Source organism: Rhinolophus ferrumequinum, chromosome 16, assembly GCF_004115265.2.
Source record: "Rhinolophus ferrumequinum isolate MPI-CBG mRhiFer1 chromosome 16, mRhiFer1_v1.p, whole genome shotgun sequence".
Classification (NCBI taxonomy): Eukaryota; Metazoa; Chordata; class Mammalia; order Chiroptera; family Rhinolophidae; genus Rhinolophus; species Rhinolophus ferrumequinum.
Genome location: NC_046299.1, coordinates 50714721 through 50730518, shown reverse-complemented (window position 1 = coordinate 50730518; position 15798 = coordinate 50714721). Strand labels below are relative to the sequence as shown.

Here is a 15798-nt window from a genome sequence, read left to right as displayed (position 1 = left end):
CCAAGTTTCACAGAGACTTTTCCTCCATGAGCCCCAAATGTTGCCCTTTCTGCAAAAGTCTTTGTGATCTCCCAGGAGTGCACACAAAGAAGAGAAAGGATAAAGCTCCCAAGATGAGATTTACAAACTCCATATTTAGAATATTAAGTGTTTTTTACTGAGGATTAAACATGGGGTAGAGCAAAGGAAGGTAGTCAAAAATAAGGAATGAATGAGTTGCTGTTTTTTTCCAGTTACCAGGAATGACCTTGAGCCAGGCTCACTCTAGTGACAAATACATTTGTCTTAATGTTTTATCTGTTTTTACTATTCCACTTCATGGACCCAGTGGGTTCTTTTTATCCTTAGCACCTTCATAACTCATTGCTACATAAATATTCTCCAGCAAGGTAAGCCCTGTACCAAAGTTTTTTTTATTTATCTGCCATTTTCAGCACCCCAATCATGTCCTCTTTTGCCTCAGCTTTCAAATATCCTTGGAGTTCTAAAAAACAAAGCCCTCTTCCCACTCACTGCTGCAAAACAAAGTTCAGTGTCACAGGTCCTCCCGTCAGCCACTCTCATCTTTTCTTTTCTAAAACAACACATTAATCCAAAAGCAAACAGTTACTCCACGGTAAATTTGAGAAACTCATAAACAGGAATCCCACACACTCCTTTCTATCTGTATTTTCAGATTGGGGATGTGTACACATGTGCTCACAAACACACCCACATAGAGATAGAAAAGATTGGGAGACGGTAATACACATGGACCCTGAACTGTTTTCTTCTAACTGCAAGATATGAAGAAATCTCAGGACCTCTATTTTGAGTGCTTTTCCCTTCTACGTGGGTTCAGCTCAGGCCAGGGCAAGCTGCCAATTTAACAGGACAGTCAAGTCCCATCACATACTACGTATCCCTCAACATTTCCTGATGAAGGCACTTCGATTTCCCCCAAAGCAATGATGGTTTGCTGGCAAGAATGAGAGCAGTGACCTTTTGGGATCAAAAGGAAATTCAGTGCTTCAACTTTTCTAGTTCTAGAATCTCTTTTGCTTAGTCCTATAGGACCTTGATGTGTGAATAATCTTAGGCTCTCTAGCATTTGTGTTTTTAATCACAAGTTAGTGCCTAAGATTATCTGACAATACAACTTTCCCCAGCCATTCATCTTTTCAAACTGACCTCTAACAGTATTTCTTCTGCACATTGCTTCAGTTGTTCTCAGAATTGGCACCTGGACTTAAATGTTTGTCACACCAATAGATTTTTTTTCTCGCCTCCCCCTCCAAATTCTCACTTTCTGCTGTTTCCTCACTTCATAAGACAGAAAAACACATCTGAACAAAGGTGTGCAAATTTATTTCCTTCAGATAAATTTTCCCTTATGACAAGGTACAGAATGACATATATGAATGATAAGAAATCCTAAATTTAGTGTAACCCATAAAACTCAAGAAGTGGTTCATCCTCACTAATCCTTTAGTTGAAGTTACAACATTTACTGGATGTGCCAATGGCAGCAACCATTTTACATTCAGGAAAACAAGAATGGCAAAGTGATTATCTTTTCCTTGATTTACAAATTGAGCAAGTAACAACTAAAAAGACTGACCATCTTGGGCCCCAGTGGGATGCAGTTACCTCAAAAGACCATCACTGCATCTGAAGAATACTGTAGCTCCCACTTTCCTCATCCTTTCAGATGACTTAAAGAAATATGACTTATTTAACCACCATGTACAAAATAATTACCTGTGCATGGATTCAAAATGTTATGTTGTGCTATTTTTCTTAATTCTCTGGGGATAAAAAGTAACTCAGTGGTTTGAGATTTGCTACATATTTTCAGTACTAAGATAAAAGTTTTAACCAAAATGGTACCAGGCACATTTTGGCAGTTAGTATAAACCCAGCATTAACAGGCCACATGCCAAAAGATGTTTGCGTCCCAGGCCTAGGAGAAAATGGGCAAACAAGCCTACATCCAAACTAATGCTCAGCCCTCCCTCTGATTTTGACAATTGTCATCTCATCAGTTTTTCTTCTTACACTGGCATTTTCGATTGCCTGTGAGTAGGCACTTCTTTCATTAACATTGCTGGTAGAGGTGTCTTGCTGTAGACTCGCTCATCTTCTGCCTGGAGATGGCCTTTTGTCACCTCCCCTTTATCAACTGATGGCTGATACGTGCTTCTGGGGTACTGAGGAGGGATCTACGTGGCCTGATTGCGCTAAGCAGGCAGGGTAGAACAGGTCGGTTTTTCCACCCACTCCTTAATCAGGTGGTGGGCGATGGCTAACTTGGGGGGCAACCAGAACGGGACAGTCCCATTCTGTTGCTGAGTATATGGGTCGTTTCTCCTCAGGGCTGTGACCACCTCATCATGACTAAACCAGTCAGCTGCTTCTAGTTCTCTCAAATTCACCTGGATCTGAAAGACATAAGGAAAAACAGAATGTCAAGTTAAGAGCTACAATATTTAGAATATGGCCAAAGGTGAGAAAATGGTTCCAGAACTGAACAATCTTACAAGATAATACCTGGGATCCACAGGCTAGGAGATAATCAGTTCCACATGAGTATATTGCCCAGAACAAAAGAGGCATAATTAAAACATGAGCGTTAAATTATATATATATATATATATATATATATACACACACACACACACATACATTTTTTTTTTAAATAGTTAAAAAAAATACCCCATTTAAAAAATCCTATAAGTACAAATACTACAATATTAAGAGTGGTTAAACGAAGAGTGGTTAAACGAACATTGATGAATTGAGGGGTAAATTATGACTAATACTTATTTTTTTCTGTGCCTCTATTGATTGTATAATTTTCAATTTAAAAAGAACATACAAATGTTACTCTAAAGGATAAAGGTTAATTAATGATAATCAAAATCATAGTATCTTTGCAAGAAGCAAAGTAATACAACTGCATCCACCGGAAGCTGAGACAGATTAGATATTAATCCTTCTATAGAAACCAAAACAGACAATGGACAGACTGGCAGATAGGGACCACAACGGCATCTGTCAGGGAGGCCACAGAAGAGCAAGATGAGATTGGATAATACAATGGCTAAGTCCCTTTCAAGCAGAAGTTCCTATGATCGTTATTATGTAATTGATAATAATTATTAAGAATAATTACTAGTCTACAACATCCTGACTGACTTGAGCAGTAAGATCAATCCTGCTATTAGTCATTAAATTTGATGTAATTTATTGTGTGCCTGCTCTATGCGAGACGCTCTGTTAAATCCTGATGATGAAAGATAAATTGTCTCAGGATTGAGATATATACAAAGAAGAATGGTGATCATAATGGCACTCCCAGTTTTCATGGTGATTATTTGTTTCCTTTATAAGATTGCAAATTCCTGAAGGGTATAAATCATATCTTACACATCCTTGTATAATCTAGACAATGCTGACCGAGAGGGGTTTAGTGAGTAAGTACCTACTGTGGAGCTTGGATGAGGCAAAGGAAATATCACAGCAGGAGGCAAGCATCAGCACTTACCTCTGTCTGCCCGGGTTTCACAGTTGCATGACAAGCAATCATGAGTGAGCTATTCGGAAAGGGCCAGTGCTGGGATGCAGAGTACTGCAGTCTTTCTACTTCCAGTCCCACCTCTTCTGCAACTTCTCGCCGGACAGCCTCTTCCAGACTTTCACCTACAAGCACTCAGATTAATTCAGGACAGCCCTGCAGCAGGAAGGGTGATACAAATGCCCATTTGTGAAAGGAGTGTGAAACTGGCTCCAAAGTTTCCATGAACTACTCTTGGGAGAGCCTTAAATCTCTGCATCTCTATCACAGCAGGAATCAAGTCTGGAGTTGGGTGTTGAACTACAGTACTTAAACCTACTAGGTTAGTCATAACACGAAAAACGAGTGACAGTGGGAGAGGTTACTGCTGCCCTCAGCTTTAATAAAATTCTAATGCCACCATTTGCAATTTTTATCCCAATACACAGAAAAAAACCCCCAAAACTGTAAATATATATTAAATCCTAGTAAATATGATGCATGCTGAACTATTTAGGGAGAAGTGTACTAATTTCTGCAATCTGTATCAAAAAATAAGACGGATTGCTGGATTGATGGAGGAACGGATAGACAGGTACATAAGAAAATAAGTGTAAAAAGTTGTAGAATCTAGGTGGTGTTTTCACTGTATAGTTCTTTCAATTATGCTGTATGTTTGAAAGTTGGCCTGTAAAGTATTGGAAAAATACAATTCCAGAAGGCCGTTTTCTTGGCACTACAGGGAAGAAGGTGTCCAAGTACTATGACAACAAGACAAAAAAATAAGTACTATTGATAAGCTTTCGTGTCCTCTAGTGTTATCTATACATGCCCTAAACTCCTTACCTATATCACAAAACCCTGCCAAGGCAGAATACATTCCCTTGGGAAAGGAACTCTGGCGGGCAAGCAGGCATCGGGTCCCGTCCGACACCAGAGTGATCACCACCGGAGCCATCTAGGAAAAGGAGACGGACACTTACAAACCAGGCTTCGGGGTCTGTTCATGGGAAGAGGGAGCGGGTGACTGAGGAAAGCCTTTCAACTGTACAGGCTTCCATCCCCAGGACGGAGCAGTGCACAGCCTTCTTGGATTGCTGTCCTTTCCAAGCAGGACTCACCTGTGGGTAATAGATGCTCTTACTGGCAGGACACACACGCTTGCTGCCAGCCACGTTCTTCTTGGTGGGCTGCCCACATCTGCTGCAGAACTGATGAGCCTCATGCCAACGGAGGAGAGCCTGAGCCTAGGAATACAAAGACGGGCGCGGTTTCATTGGCAGAGAACGTGGAGCTCATCTGTCACAGTGCTGGGACTAGTATGCAGAGCAACTCAAAGGGAAATGCCAGTCCTTTCCCAGTTCACCTGCTCTGAATAGTTATTAACTATTTGAACTTTAAGGAAACTATCTGAACATATTCCTCCAGCCTCTGAAATAGGAATAAAAGAAAGCATGTTTTTAAATGTATTAGGAATTATTTAAAATTTATGTAACATATAAAGTATTATAATGAACATCCAAGTACTTATGATCCAGCTTCCAATATAGTTGAACACCCCAACATGGACTCCTCCCCAGTAAAACGAATTTTTTTACAAATGAAAAATGGTTGAAGATATCTCTTTAAATGGACAATCGAAAGCACTTTAGCAAGTGAAAGATAAAGCTGTGAGGACGAGTCATTAAAGGAATAAAAACTGATTTCTCAGAAGAAGGACATGCTGCTGTGTCTGTCATGCTGTGGGTCATTAACATTGTTTATGAGGCCGATAGATCCCATAACCATCGATCTGCATGTCCTTAGGGAAAAAAACGGTCCTGACAGCGATCCTGCCGAAAACAAGGGCCAAAGAAAGAAGAAGAAGCCATCTCCCTACAGCACGTTGTTCTTCTGCCAAGGTTTGTAGGCAGAACAATAATTTGCAAAAGAAGAAATCAAGTGTAGCTCTGGCCTTCTTACGCATGCATTTGCCCTTACGCTGCTTTGCTAAATTTCCTACAGAGCTGAGAAATCGGACTCTACCGTGGATAGCAAGGAGGCGTCCTTCACATTCAGCCAAAAGAGAGCCTTCCTCAACTCAGTGAAAGACCCCTGGAGCTCTCTCTCCATTTCCAGTTTCTGTAAGGAAGCTGGAAAATCAGAAAAGAGAATGAAATGAAACAAATGCCAAACTTTGCTCCGGGGCCCCTCTCAAGTGTATCCTGTTACAACAGTGTTTCCCAGACTCACCTAGTAAGACTCAACTAGGGAAAATTAAAAAAACAGGTTCTCAAGCCCCTACCTGGAGATTCTGAACAGCAGGTGAGTGAGGCCCAGAAATCTTTATTTTTTAACAAGCACCAGGTGATTCTTATATTCGGGCAAAGTTAGGAAACATTAGAGCATAGTACTATTTCACAAGATCCTCTTCGGGGCAATAAGAACATTGGCACTAGCCACACTCTAACCCTGGAAAAGAGACGAAATGGGACCGCTAAGCTCTCTGAACCTCATGCAGCATCATTACATTTGCATCCACATCCTGAAAGAAGAAAAGCCTGATAGGAGCCGTGAGCCTATAGTAAGCTGGTTCCCAAACGCAGGTCTGAAGACCCAGAGCTATGCCAAGGTAACAAGCTTACTCACTTGCATGGATAGGAGAAATAAGAATGATGTCATGAATTTTTAAACATTTCTTATGAAATACTGAAGACATAAAAAAAATGTATAAAGGTACAGAGAATAATACAATAAACATCTGTGTACCCACCACCTAGCTTAGAAAGAAAGCGTTAAAATGTCCTCTATTTTCTTTTAAATGATGACAATAGATGGTAACATTTTTTCCATCCTAACTTTAAAAAAGTAAAAAGTTGATAACTTCATGTATTCCCAACATTGTCTTTGAAATTTTACTGTCGTGAAATCCCGAAGTCTAAGAACCCCTGGGAAGTACCCATTAGGAATAATGCTATGTACCATTTGTGGAAGAGGAGCTATTTAGGTTCAGAGCAAACCATGCTTCATGATTTTCGGAGCATCCAATCAGCACAGAATCTTCTATTCTTTGTGCGTCCTGTCCAAACTTACCCAGGAGCCTTTCCAACTCTAAGAGACAGAAAAGGAGAAGGGAGAGAAACAAGGGCTTTAATTGAACCACCAGATCTATATTAAATGTATAGGAAATCATGTACTTAAACTCGAAGTAGGTATACCTGGCTTCTAGTCGCTGGCCTGCAGCTAAATAGCTATATCATCTTGGTGTAATCACTTAACCTCTCTAGGCCTCCATTTTTTCATCAACAATCTGAGTTTAGACTAAAGAAGGAATTCTTTCTGGGTAACGCTGTATTACTCGATGGTTGGATCACGAAAGGAACATATCCCCTATCTCAAAAGATACATGACAGTTTATGTCATGGCACTGAAAAAAGATGTGTCACACTTAAAATGGTAGAGACCAAATCAGTTCTATAATATAATTTAATCTCCAGATTATGCTGCTTTGTGGGCCAGAGTGGAATACTCATCTGAGATCCCGGTCTGTATAAGACAAGTGCTGTATAGGGAGAAAACCTGTCATCCTGTGCCTGACAGGCTCATATTTATTTGTTCATAGTACAACATAACATTGCTAAATCTCTGGATGGTTAGTGGGCTTCCTTATATTCTTCTGCGCTGCTAGAAACTACCTATCCAAGTACTCCAACATCTGACCCTTGGAGGAAATTCATGGCAATGTATTCAGAAGTTAGTATATAGTGAGTGACATTATATAAAACTAGAAGTATCTTGAAAGCCAAATCCCAGTGGTTTAGATATCACTACTGATATACTCCGAAAGAGTTCTAGACACAAATTCATCTTAATTCACTTTTAATTTTGACCTTTCTGGGAGAAATAGTCATGATGCAAATCTTGGCCAGTATACATGTTTGACTCCATGGAGGCTGCCGTGGGTTGGCAAAATCTTTTAGCCTTTTGAGCCATAAGATCTCTGTCACAAGTACTCAGCTCTGCCATGATAGTGCGAAAGCAGCCATAGACAATCTGTAAATGAATGAGTGTGGCTGTGTTCCGGTAAGAATTTATTTACAAAACGCGGTGGGGTTCAAAGTAGGAAAGCAGTTTTGCCCACTCCCGGTATAAGGCAGTTGTGGTTCACACCATCACCAAATAACATGACTGGGCAACACAGGTGTATACACTAAATAATTAATTGGCAGAAACAGTTTGAAAAGTCTTGACTAAGGTTGAAGGATCCTTCTCAAGGATTCAACATGGACTGAATTCGGCTTCGTGGCCACAGGCTGGTCTCTCCTGGTCCACTCTGGGGTTACCTGCTAGGTTATACTTGGGGGGCAGGTATTGATGTTCTGATTTCTGAAGCAAAGGCGCCAGGCCATGGAAGAGGTAAAATGCTCCTGTCTGCTGGGCTTTTTTACATGCGTCATTGTCTTCCTTCAGTTCAAATAAATACCTGTATTTTGGGAAATAAAGCATTACAAAACCACTTTAGTTACTTGTACAGCATTCATCTTCCAGAATTTTGTTCCCTCTCCTACCACAGTTATTTCCTTTTATTTTTTTACACACTGAATTGCGCTATAAAGGACTTGAGGTGGCTGTAGGCAATCATTCCCTCCTTTGTCTTAGTGGATACCTTGTCGATACTTCTGTGGGTGCACATAAGTTATATTATCTGTTCATTTGTCTGTCTGCCCTAAAGACTATGGTCTCCTTAAGGGTAGGGTCTGCCTTAGTTCTGTATCGCCAGTAATTAGCATATTGATGGCTCAATTCCATAAATATTTATTGAATTGAACTTCAAGGGTAATAAATATTTACTAAATTGAACCTCAAGGTACTTTGCCAATATTACACTGTGAGGCAAGAATTTACATGCAGTGGATTGAAAGGAAAACAAGTACAGTGATAAAACATCAACCACAGAATACCTAGAGATGGGAGTGGACTTTATTATTGCAGACAAAGAGCAAACACTATACCTTCAGTAACTCTCATTCAATCTAGGGAAGATAAAGAGCAAATTTTATCTTCAATGCACACTGTTTCAAACATCTAGTCCCCCAGGTAGACACCATTTGCTCCTTATCTTTATTGAAGGGACCACTGATGGGAAAGCGAAGACGTTACTTGACTTACTTTGAACAAGTGTAATATTTTCAAAGTAAAAATGTGGAAAGGAGAACATCATATAATTAGCTTCTCTCAAAGAAATAGTACTGGGGCACATTCTAGGCTTTTCTGGTAACTTCATGAAGGATTATAAAACTATCCTTTCAAGAGCCTCGGGAATCAGGTCAGGGTCCACATGATTCAGGGAGTCTGAATGTGGATTCTCCTTCTGGGGCCTTAGGAATAACCATTTTTGCCTGTTGAAAGCCCTGAAACAGACTCTCGGGTATATGGCATATTTTGTCACTTACATGGAAACACGATTGACAGATATGTTCTGTAGGACCAGGAAGCTTTTGTACCACCAGTAGGCAGAATTGGCTCAACATGAAACTACAAAGCAAAGTGCTAAACACACCCCAGTGGCATCTTTAGGAACCTATTTTTGACTGTGATAAAAGGGGTTACAATGATCTCTTTATAAACAGAAGCCAAAAGAAACCTGAGATAGTAATACTTGTGGTGTTTTTAAACTTATTGAGTGACTGCAGCCTCCTAGGGCAAAGACTCAATGTATGTCAAAAGAGAGACATGTGCCACTCAGAAGTTGCCAAATATAAATAATAGGACAAACACAGCTGCCTTCGTAAAAGAACAAAAAGAGTGGTACAAACTGTACTTTGCCCTAATGACCCTAAAAAGCAAAACACGCAGGTTAAGGTCTTAAACCCCGGGCCTCACTGGAACTGGAACAGAGATCCAAAAAATTTCTTACATTCTTCTTGGTCAGAAACACTATTTTAAAAAATTCATTTATTCTCCTCTAGTTATAATAGCATGGAAACCACAAAGCTCAGATCAAATTTAAATGTTATTTTTCTTATTATAAAAGTAGAAAACAGTCATTCTATAAAAATCAGAAAATACAGGTATCAATTTTTTTAAAAAGGGAAATCATCAAGAATCCCACCAATCAGAGATGATCACTATTTACATCTTAGAATTCTCCAAACTATCAATATTATGCATTTATACATATATAGGTCTATTTAGAATCATACCTACTAATTTGTAGCCTTTTTGCTTAAACGTATTAACATTTTTTTCACACCATATTCCATATTAATAGAATTTTATTCTTTTCTCATGATTTTTTATTCATTTTTTTAAATATAGTTAATCACTTTAACATACTCATTTTTTAGACTATTCAATATTTTGTTACTGTTCTCAGAGTCTCAGCCTGAGAACTGCAAATAACCTAAACGCCCAACAATATCTCAAACAAGTACCGTATTGCGATTTTGCTGTGTTCTCACTCTTGCTCATGTAAGATTGTATGCTTATGTGCCTTTAAATTTTGAACGAGGCACTCATGTTTGGCAGAGCTTTCTACATGGGAAGCCCTGGTTGTGAGTGTATCCCTCCAGAGGAGTTTTACATTTGCTTCTGCAAGATGCCCCAAGGGTATTGTAAGTCTAGAACTACTACTTAAATTCTTTTCTTAGGTAGGGGGCTTTTGGATCACACCATACAGACAGTGCAAATATAACCCCAAAAACTATGAGAGCAGGCTAGTGATTTCAAATTCACAGATTTCAAATTTGCCGAGGCTGAGACAAAGAAATCCTTTATCAATTTCCTGTATGGATGTAGATTTCTTTTTTCTAGTCTACCTTTCACAAAAGTTTAGTTTTTTGGTGGGGTTGGGTAGGGGTATTGGAATTATCTACCTTATTTTTGGGAAACTTCATGAATATTATTCAGAATTTAATTTTGTCATAATGGGTGCACTATAATTTAATTAATTTCTTTTTGTTCATTCATCCATTCAACAATACTTTGGTGCCTACTATCTGCCAGGTACTGTCTTATGCACTAAGTGTACCGTAGTGGAAAAGACAAAGTTCCTATTTTTTTAAGTTTCAGGTGTACAAAACCATATCATAGTTAGACCTTTACAACCCTCACAAAGCGATAACCCCCCCAATAGATACTACTGGAAATGTAGTTTAGAATTTTTCCAATTATAATTTTCAATGACCATCCTTTATATGTAAATCTTAATCACAGAACCTTAATCCTCAATATAGGATTTTGAGATTTGTATAACTAAATGGGTCAAAGATAGAATAATCAGAGTTCAGGTTGGTCAAAACTCACCGGGTCTTAGTAACGTAGGTTGACAGCAGCCTGTAACACCAGAAAGGTTTTCTCCTGCAAGCAATTCCACAATACAGGGACATTGTCAGGTCCTTAGAGGAAAGAGGAATTATAAAAAACAAAAAAGATCAGAGTGCAATTTAAATAATGAATCACCAAGAGGGTTATCCTTTAAGCCAGAACAAGATTACTTTTTAATATTAAAGAAAGAAAAACCGAATAGGAGTCAGATGATCTGGCTTCTAAATTGTATTTCTACCACCAACTAGCTGTGGGATTTTAACTTTTCAATATCTCTTTCCTAACCTACAAAATTAAAACCTGTTCTGCCTACCAAATATGTTATTGTGAGAATCAGCTAACTATCCAAAGAAATACATGCTTGTCTTTCCATATTGTGGACTTATTGGTGGGAGGTAGTTGCCAAGCCGAAGCCTGTATTTCTTTCCTCCCTTGTATCTAAGTAGGGCCCAAACTAAGTCTTAACAATGGAATGTGAATGGAGTGATGTGTATTTCTTCTAGGCTGAAGCAGTTAAGAAGTGGGTATACCTCTTCCATTCTCTTTTCCCTTTCTGCTTGGAAGACTGGAATGGCAGACCCATTAGATGGAGAAGCCTGGAAACTTGCATCACTCACTACATGGAGAAATGCCACCCACTAACCAAAGACAATTTGTGAGTGAGAAAGTTCTGTCATATTAATCCACTAAAATTTCAAAGTTTGTTACAGCAGCTAGCATTACTCTAATAGACCAAGTAAGCCTGGGCCTGTCTCTAGAGTAATGGAGCCAAGTTTCTCAGAATACATGAAAACCAAAGTCCCTCTGAATATGAAGTAGGAGAAATCCTGTAGAAAAGAAAAATATAAAATCATGGCCATTAGGAAAATATTTCATAAAGCAGCTCTGTAAATTTCCATGGATCTAAGGTATTTCCTATTTTTTGTATCTCAGTGTGAGAGAAAAAAATGCCAAATCTTAAGAATACATTCTGCATACAGTGAGATTCCTTTTAAATTGTATATCAGTAAGTATTTTATTCCCCATGCAAAGTACATTTCATGTTAGCAATAAAAAAGTCAAGAAGTTCCACTGAAACGAGAAAAGCACTAACAGTTAAATAACAAACCACCCTTTTAACTGTGCCCAAGGAAAGCAAGCTTTGATACTGAACCACCCAGGAACATCTAAAGTTTAGGCCTGCTTCTTAATTGCATAATTATGAAACACTGATGACGAATCCTTGGACAGTTTTGGCTACCTTTGTCCTAGCCAAGGGTAAATTTAGCAAATGACATTCAACAAAGTATTTATTGAGTACTGACTTTATACAAGGGCCCTTAAGGAATACAAAAATGTACAGGATGAAAATCCTGACCTCAAGAGACTCTAGCAGGAGAGAGAAAACAAACAAATTTCACAGAAGTCAATATATGGTATGTGGGTTACAAAGCATTCCTGGAGAGTATTAAAAGTATAATCACTATTTTATTAACCCAAAGACTTGTGTGATATACTGGAAGAAATGTATTTAAAGTCAATATTTCTGTCTCTTTTACTCAATGAATGTAAATTGGTACAACATTTTTGGAAGGCAATTTGGGAATATCTATCAAAATGTTATGTAAACATTCCTTTCACCTAGCAATTCCACTACTAGGAATTTATCCTAAGAAGGGAAGGATATGTACAGAAATGTTAACTGAAAATTATGATAAAAGGGAATAACATAACACACAGCTGTTAAAAATAAACAGAAAGGGCCGGCTGGTGGCTCAGACGGTTAGAGCTCCATGCTCCTAACTCCGAAGGCTGCGGTTCGATTCCCACATGGGCCAGTGGGCTCTTAACCACAAGGTTGCCAGTTCAATTCCTTGAGTCCGGCAAGGGATGGTGGGCAGCGCCCCCTGCAACTAAGATTGAACACGACGGCACCTTGAGCTGAGCTGCCGCTGAGCTTCTGAATGGCTCAGTTGTTGGTTGGAGTGCAGACTCTCAACCACAAGGTTGCCAGTTCTATTCCTCAAGTCCCGCAAGGGATGGTGGGCTGCGCCCCCTGCAACTAGCAATGGCAACTGGACCTGGAGCTGAGCTGCACCCTCCACAACTAGGATTAAAAGGACAACAACTTGACTTGGAAAAAAGTCCTGGAAGTACACACTGTTCCCCAATAAAGTCCTGTTCCTCTTCCCCAATAAAAAAATCTTTAAAACAAAACAAAAAAAAAAAAACGAAAAAAAACAAACAAAAAAAACACAGAAAATAAGGTAACAATAGAAAATATATGTATGTAGTAAGAGGGAAAGATAGTAAGTAAGAAAGGCAAGTAATATTTAGTTGGTTTAGCATGATCTAATTAATTTATAAAGAAAGGGACATATACATACCAGAACAAATAAATTAGATACATATTTATTAGTATTTTTAAAGTGACTAGAAGTATACATACCACACTGTAATAGGGACTAATTTCCCAGAGTGGGATGGAGATAGAGATTAAAAAGTGTACCTGTAATTCTTATTTTTTACATTTCTGTCCTTAAAAAATTTTTAACCATGTGTACCTACTCCGACCATAACAAAGTACAATAAATCGTAGTTCCGGGGACTAGCTGCACAACGAGGCTATTTCTAGGCCACTGTTCCCAGTAGCACCTCACCACATTTCCTAGGAGCCAAAAGGAATTCCTCAGGTGAGTTCCCTGGATCCTCAGAACTGTGCGAGCTCTTTGGTTGTAGTTATGAGTACCAGCTGATCTGTATGGCTCACTGCACTTGGCTGCCTGATGCTCTGCCTGCTTTCTGCTACTAAATTAACCTCGCCCCCTGTGTAGTACCAAGACCTGCTGACTCACAGGATGGTGGTCACAGACCTTGTAGAAAACGTAGGAAATTTCTTTTTTTTTTTTAATTTTATTTAATTTTACTTTTTTTTATTGGGGAAGGGGTACAGGACTTTATTGGGAAAACAGTGTACTTCCAGGACTTTTTTTTTCCCAAGTCAAGTTGTTGTCCTTTCAATCTTAGTTGTGGAGGGTGCCATTCAGCTTCAAGTTGTCCTTTCAGTCTTAGCTGTGGAGGGCGCAGCTCAGCACCAGGTCCAGTTGCTATTGCTAGTTGCAGGGGGCGCAGCCCACCATCCCTTGTGGGAGTCGAGGAATTGAACTGGCAACCTTGTGGTTGAGAGGATGCACTCCAACCAACTGAGCCATTCGGGAGCTCAGCGGCAGCTCAGCTCAAGGCGCCATGTTCAATCTTAGTTGAAGGGGGCGCTGCCCACCATCCCTTGCGGGACTTGACGAATTGAACTGGTAACCTTGTGGTTGAGAGCCCAGTGGCCCATGTGGGAATCGAACTGGCAGCCTGCGGAGTTAGGAGCATGGAGTTCTAACCGCCTGAGCCACCAGGCTGGCCCGGAAATTTCTTAATACAGCTTTGAAAAATATCCATAATCAAGAGGAAAACAGTCTTATTTTAACTGAGAATTGTACCTTCATTGGTAGTCATAAGCCTACTAGATAAAGATTAAGTCTAATTCCTTTTCTGAATGGTCCCTTGTATATTTTATATATATATATATATATATATATATATATATATATTATATAAAAGTAGGATAACGACTGTTTAAAAGTCAAAAGGGGAGAAAACGATTGCCTTAAAATTCAGCTTTCACTGTATTTTTCCTCTTTTAAGTAGATCATTTAAATTATAAAATTAATATAACTACATTACAGGGAATCTGGAAAATAGTATTGTGAGAACGCCCATATCACCACATAAATATAACTTGTAACTTAATACGTATTTTTCAGAGGATATGTATTTTTCAACTTGCTTCGTGAAACATATTATTAGCAGTTTACTATGTTTTTATAGAAGTTTCATAATTTCTTTGGCTACATAATTATTACATTCAAGCAGAGTCTCCTGATTTTGCTAAACATTCCCCAATTTTAGACATTTAGGTTGCTCTGATTTTAAATTATCAGAAATAAAATACCACCTAAATACCTCTGTGCTAATATTTTTAAGTTACTTCTTTAAGATAAGTTACCCCAAAGTAAAATTATTGGGACAAAATGTATTTTAAAATCACATGGCTCTTTCTACACATTGCAAAACTTACAAGATTCCATAATATTTGTTTTAAAAAAAACCACAAACTTTTATATATTTTTGATCACTATAGAAATTGAAAGTATTTTCAGATTTAATATCTTTATTCCCCTTTTGTAAAATGTCTGATGTCCTGTGCTCATTTATTAATTGTTATTTTACTTTACTTTGGACCATTCTAATTTTTAAAATATTATATTACCCTTATAGTATTCTCCACAATTGGATCACCAAAACATATTTTACAAACAAGTGCTACATGTGTTGCTTTTCTCTGGGAAGCAGTCATTCAGACAGAACCTCAGTACAAAAAAGAGGCTCTTTTAACAGTCAACAGAATACGTGAGATTACTTTTAGAATGAAAATATAATTTCTTATAGCCCTGTACTATTTAGAAATCTAGCACAGGGAAAATTTGCTACTTTTTTTCTGAAATGGTTTGTAATTTTTTACTGTCTTTTGGTGATCTTCAGTGTGATGCATTATTCAAAGTGTATTGGCCCAAAGGCTCACATTTGGTAAGCATGCTGGTAAACACACAACCGTAGTCACATCCAGCTGCTCACATGCCACATTACAAACAGAATAGTTGTTTTTGTTTGAATTGGCAACTATTATTACATTTTATGCCTGGTACACTGAGGATAAAAGTTCACTATTCGCAAAATAAATTTGGCAGAAAACACCAACACCATTATTTTGCTTCAGATGACCAGCTCAGGACTGCCTTCTATTTTGTTTACAGTACAAATGCATGTCTCCAAAGCAAGGAAGGGACGGGGAAGAAAGTGCTGGGAGAGACGCGGACTTTTGTTACTGGCTCTCCCACTGACTGAATGTGTGACCTAGGGCTGTCACC

The 15798-nt window shown here is 38.7% G+C and overlaps 1 protein-coding gene across 3 annotated transcripts in view; it reads right to left on the bottom strand.

Moving 5' to 3' along the window:
• Positions 1 to 197: 197 nt before the first annotated feature.
• The window catches only part of NUDT13 (nudix hydrolase 13), a 34780-nt gene continuing 19179 nt past the window's right edge, over positions 198 to 15798 (bottom strand). Inside the window, exons 2-9 of one of the 3 annotated variants that reach the window (XM_033130417.1) lie at positions 10820 to 10911; positions 7858 to 7997; positions 6497 to 6625; positions 5561 to 5667; positions 4657 to 4782; positions 4382 to 4493; positions 3527 to 3681; positions 200 to 2420 (exon numbers count right to left, since the gene is read on the bottom strand). In XM_033130417.1, coding sequence (XP_032986308.1) covers positions 2220 to 2420; positions 3527 to 3681; positions 4382 to 4493; positions 4657 to 4782; positions 5561 to 5667; positions 6497 to 6625; positions 7858 to 7997; positions 10820 to 10902 — 1053 coding nt within the window. In that variant the 5' untranslated portion in view covers positions 10903 to 10911 and the 3' untranslated portion in view covers positions 200 to 2219. Of the gene's footprint in view, positions 2421 to 3526; positions 3682 to 4381; positions 4494 to 4656; positions 4783 to 5560; positions 5668 to 5819; positions 5987 to 6496; positions 6626 to 7857; positions 7998 to 10819; positions 10912 to 15798 lie in introns of those variants that run through there. The other 2 variants (XM_033130416.1, XM_033130419.1) reach the window with 2 other exon arrangements.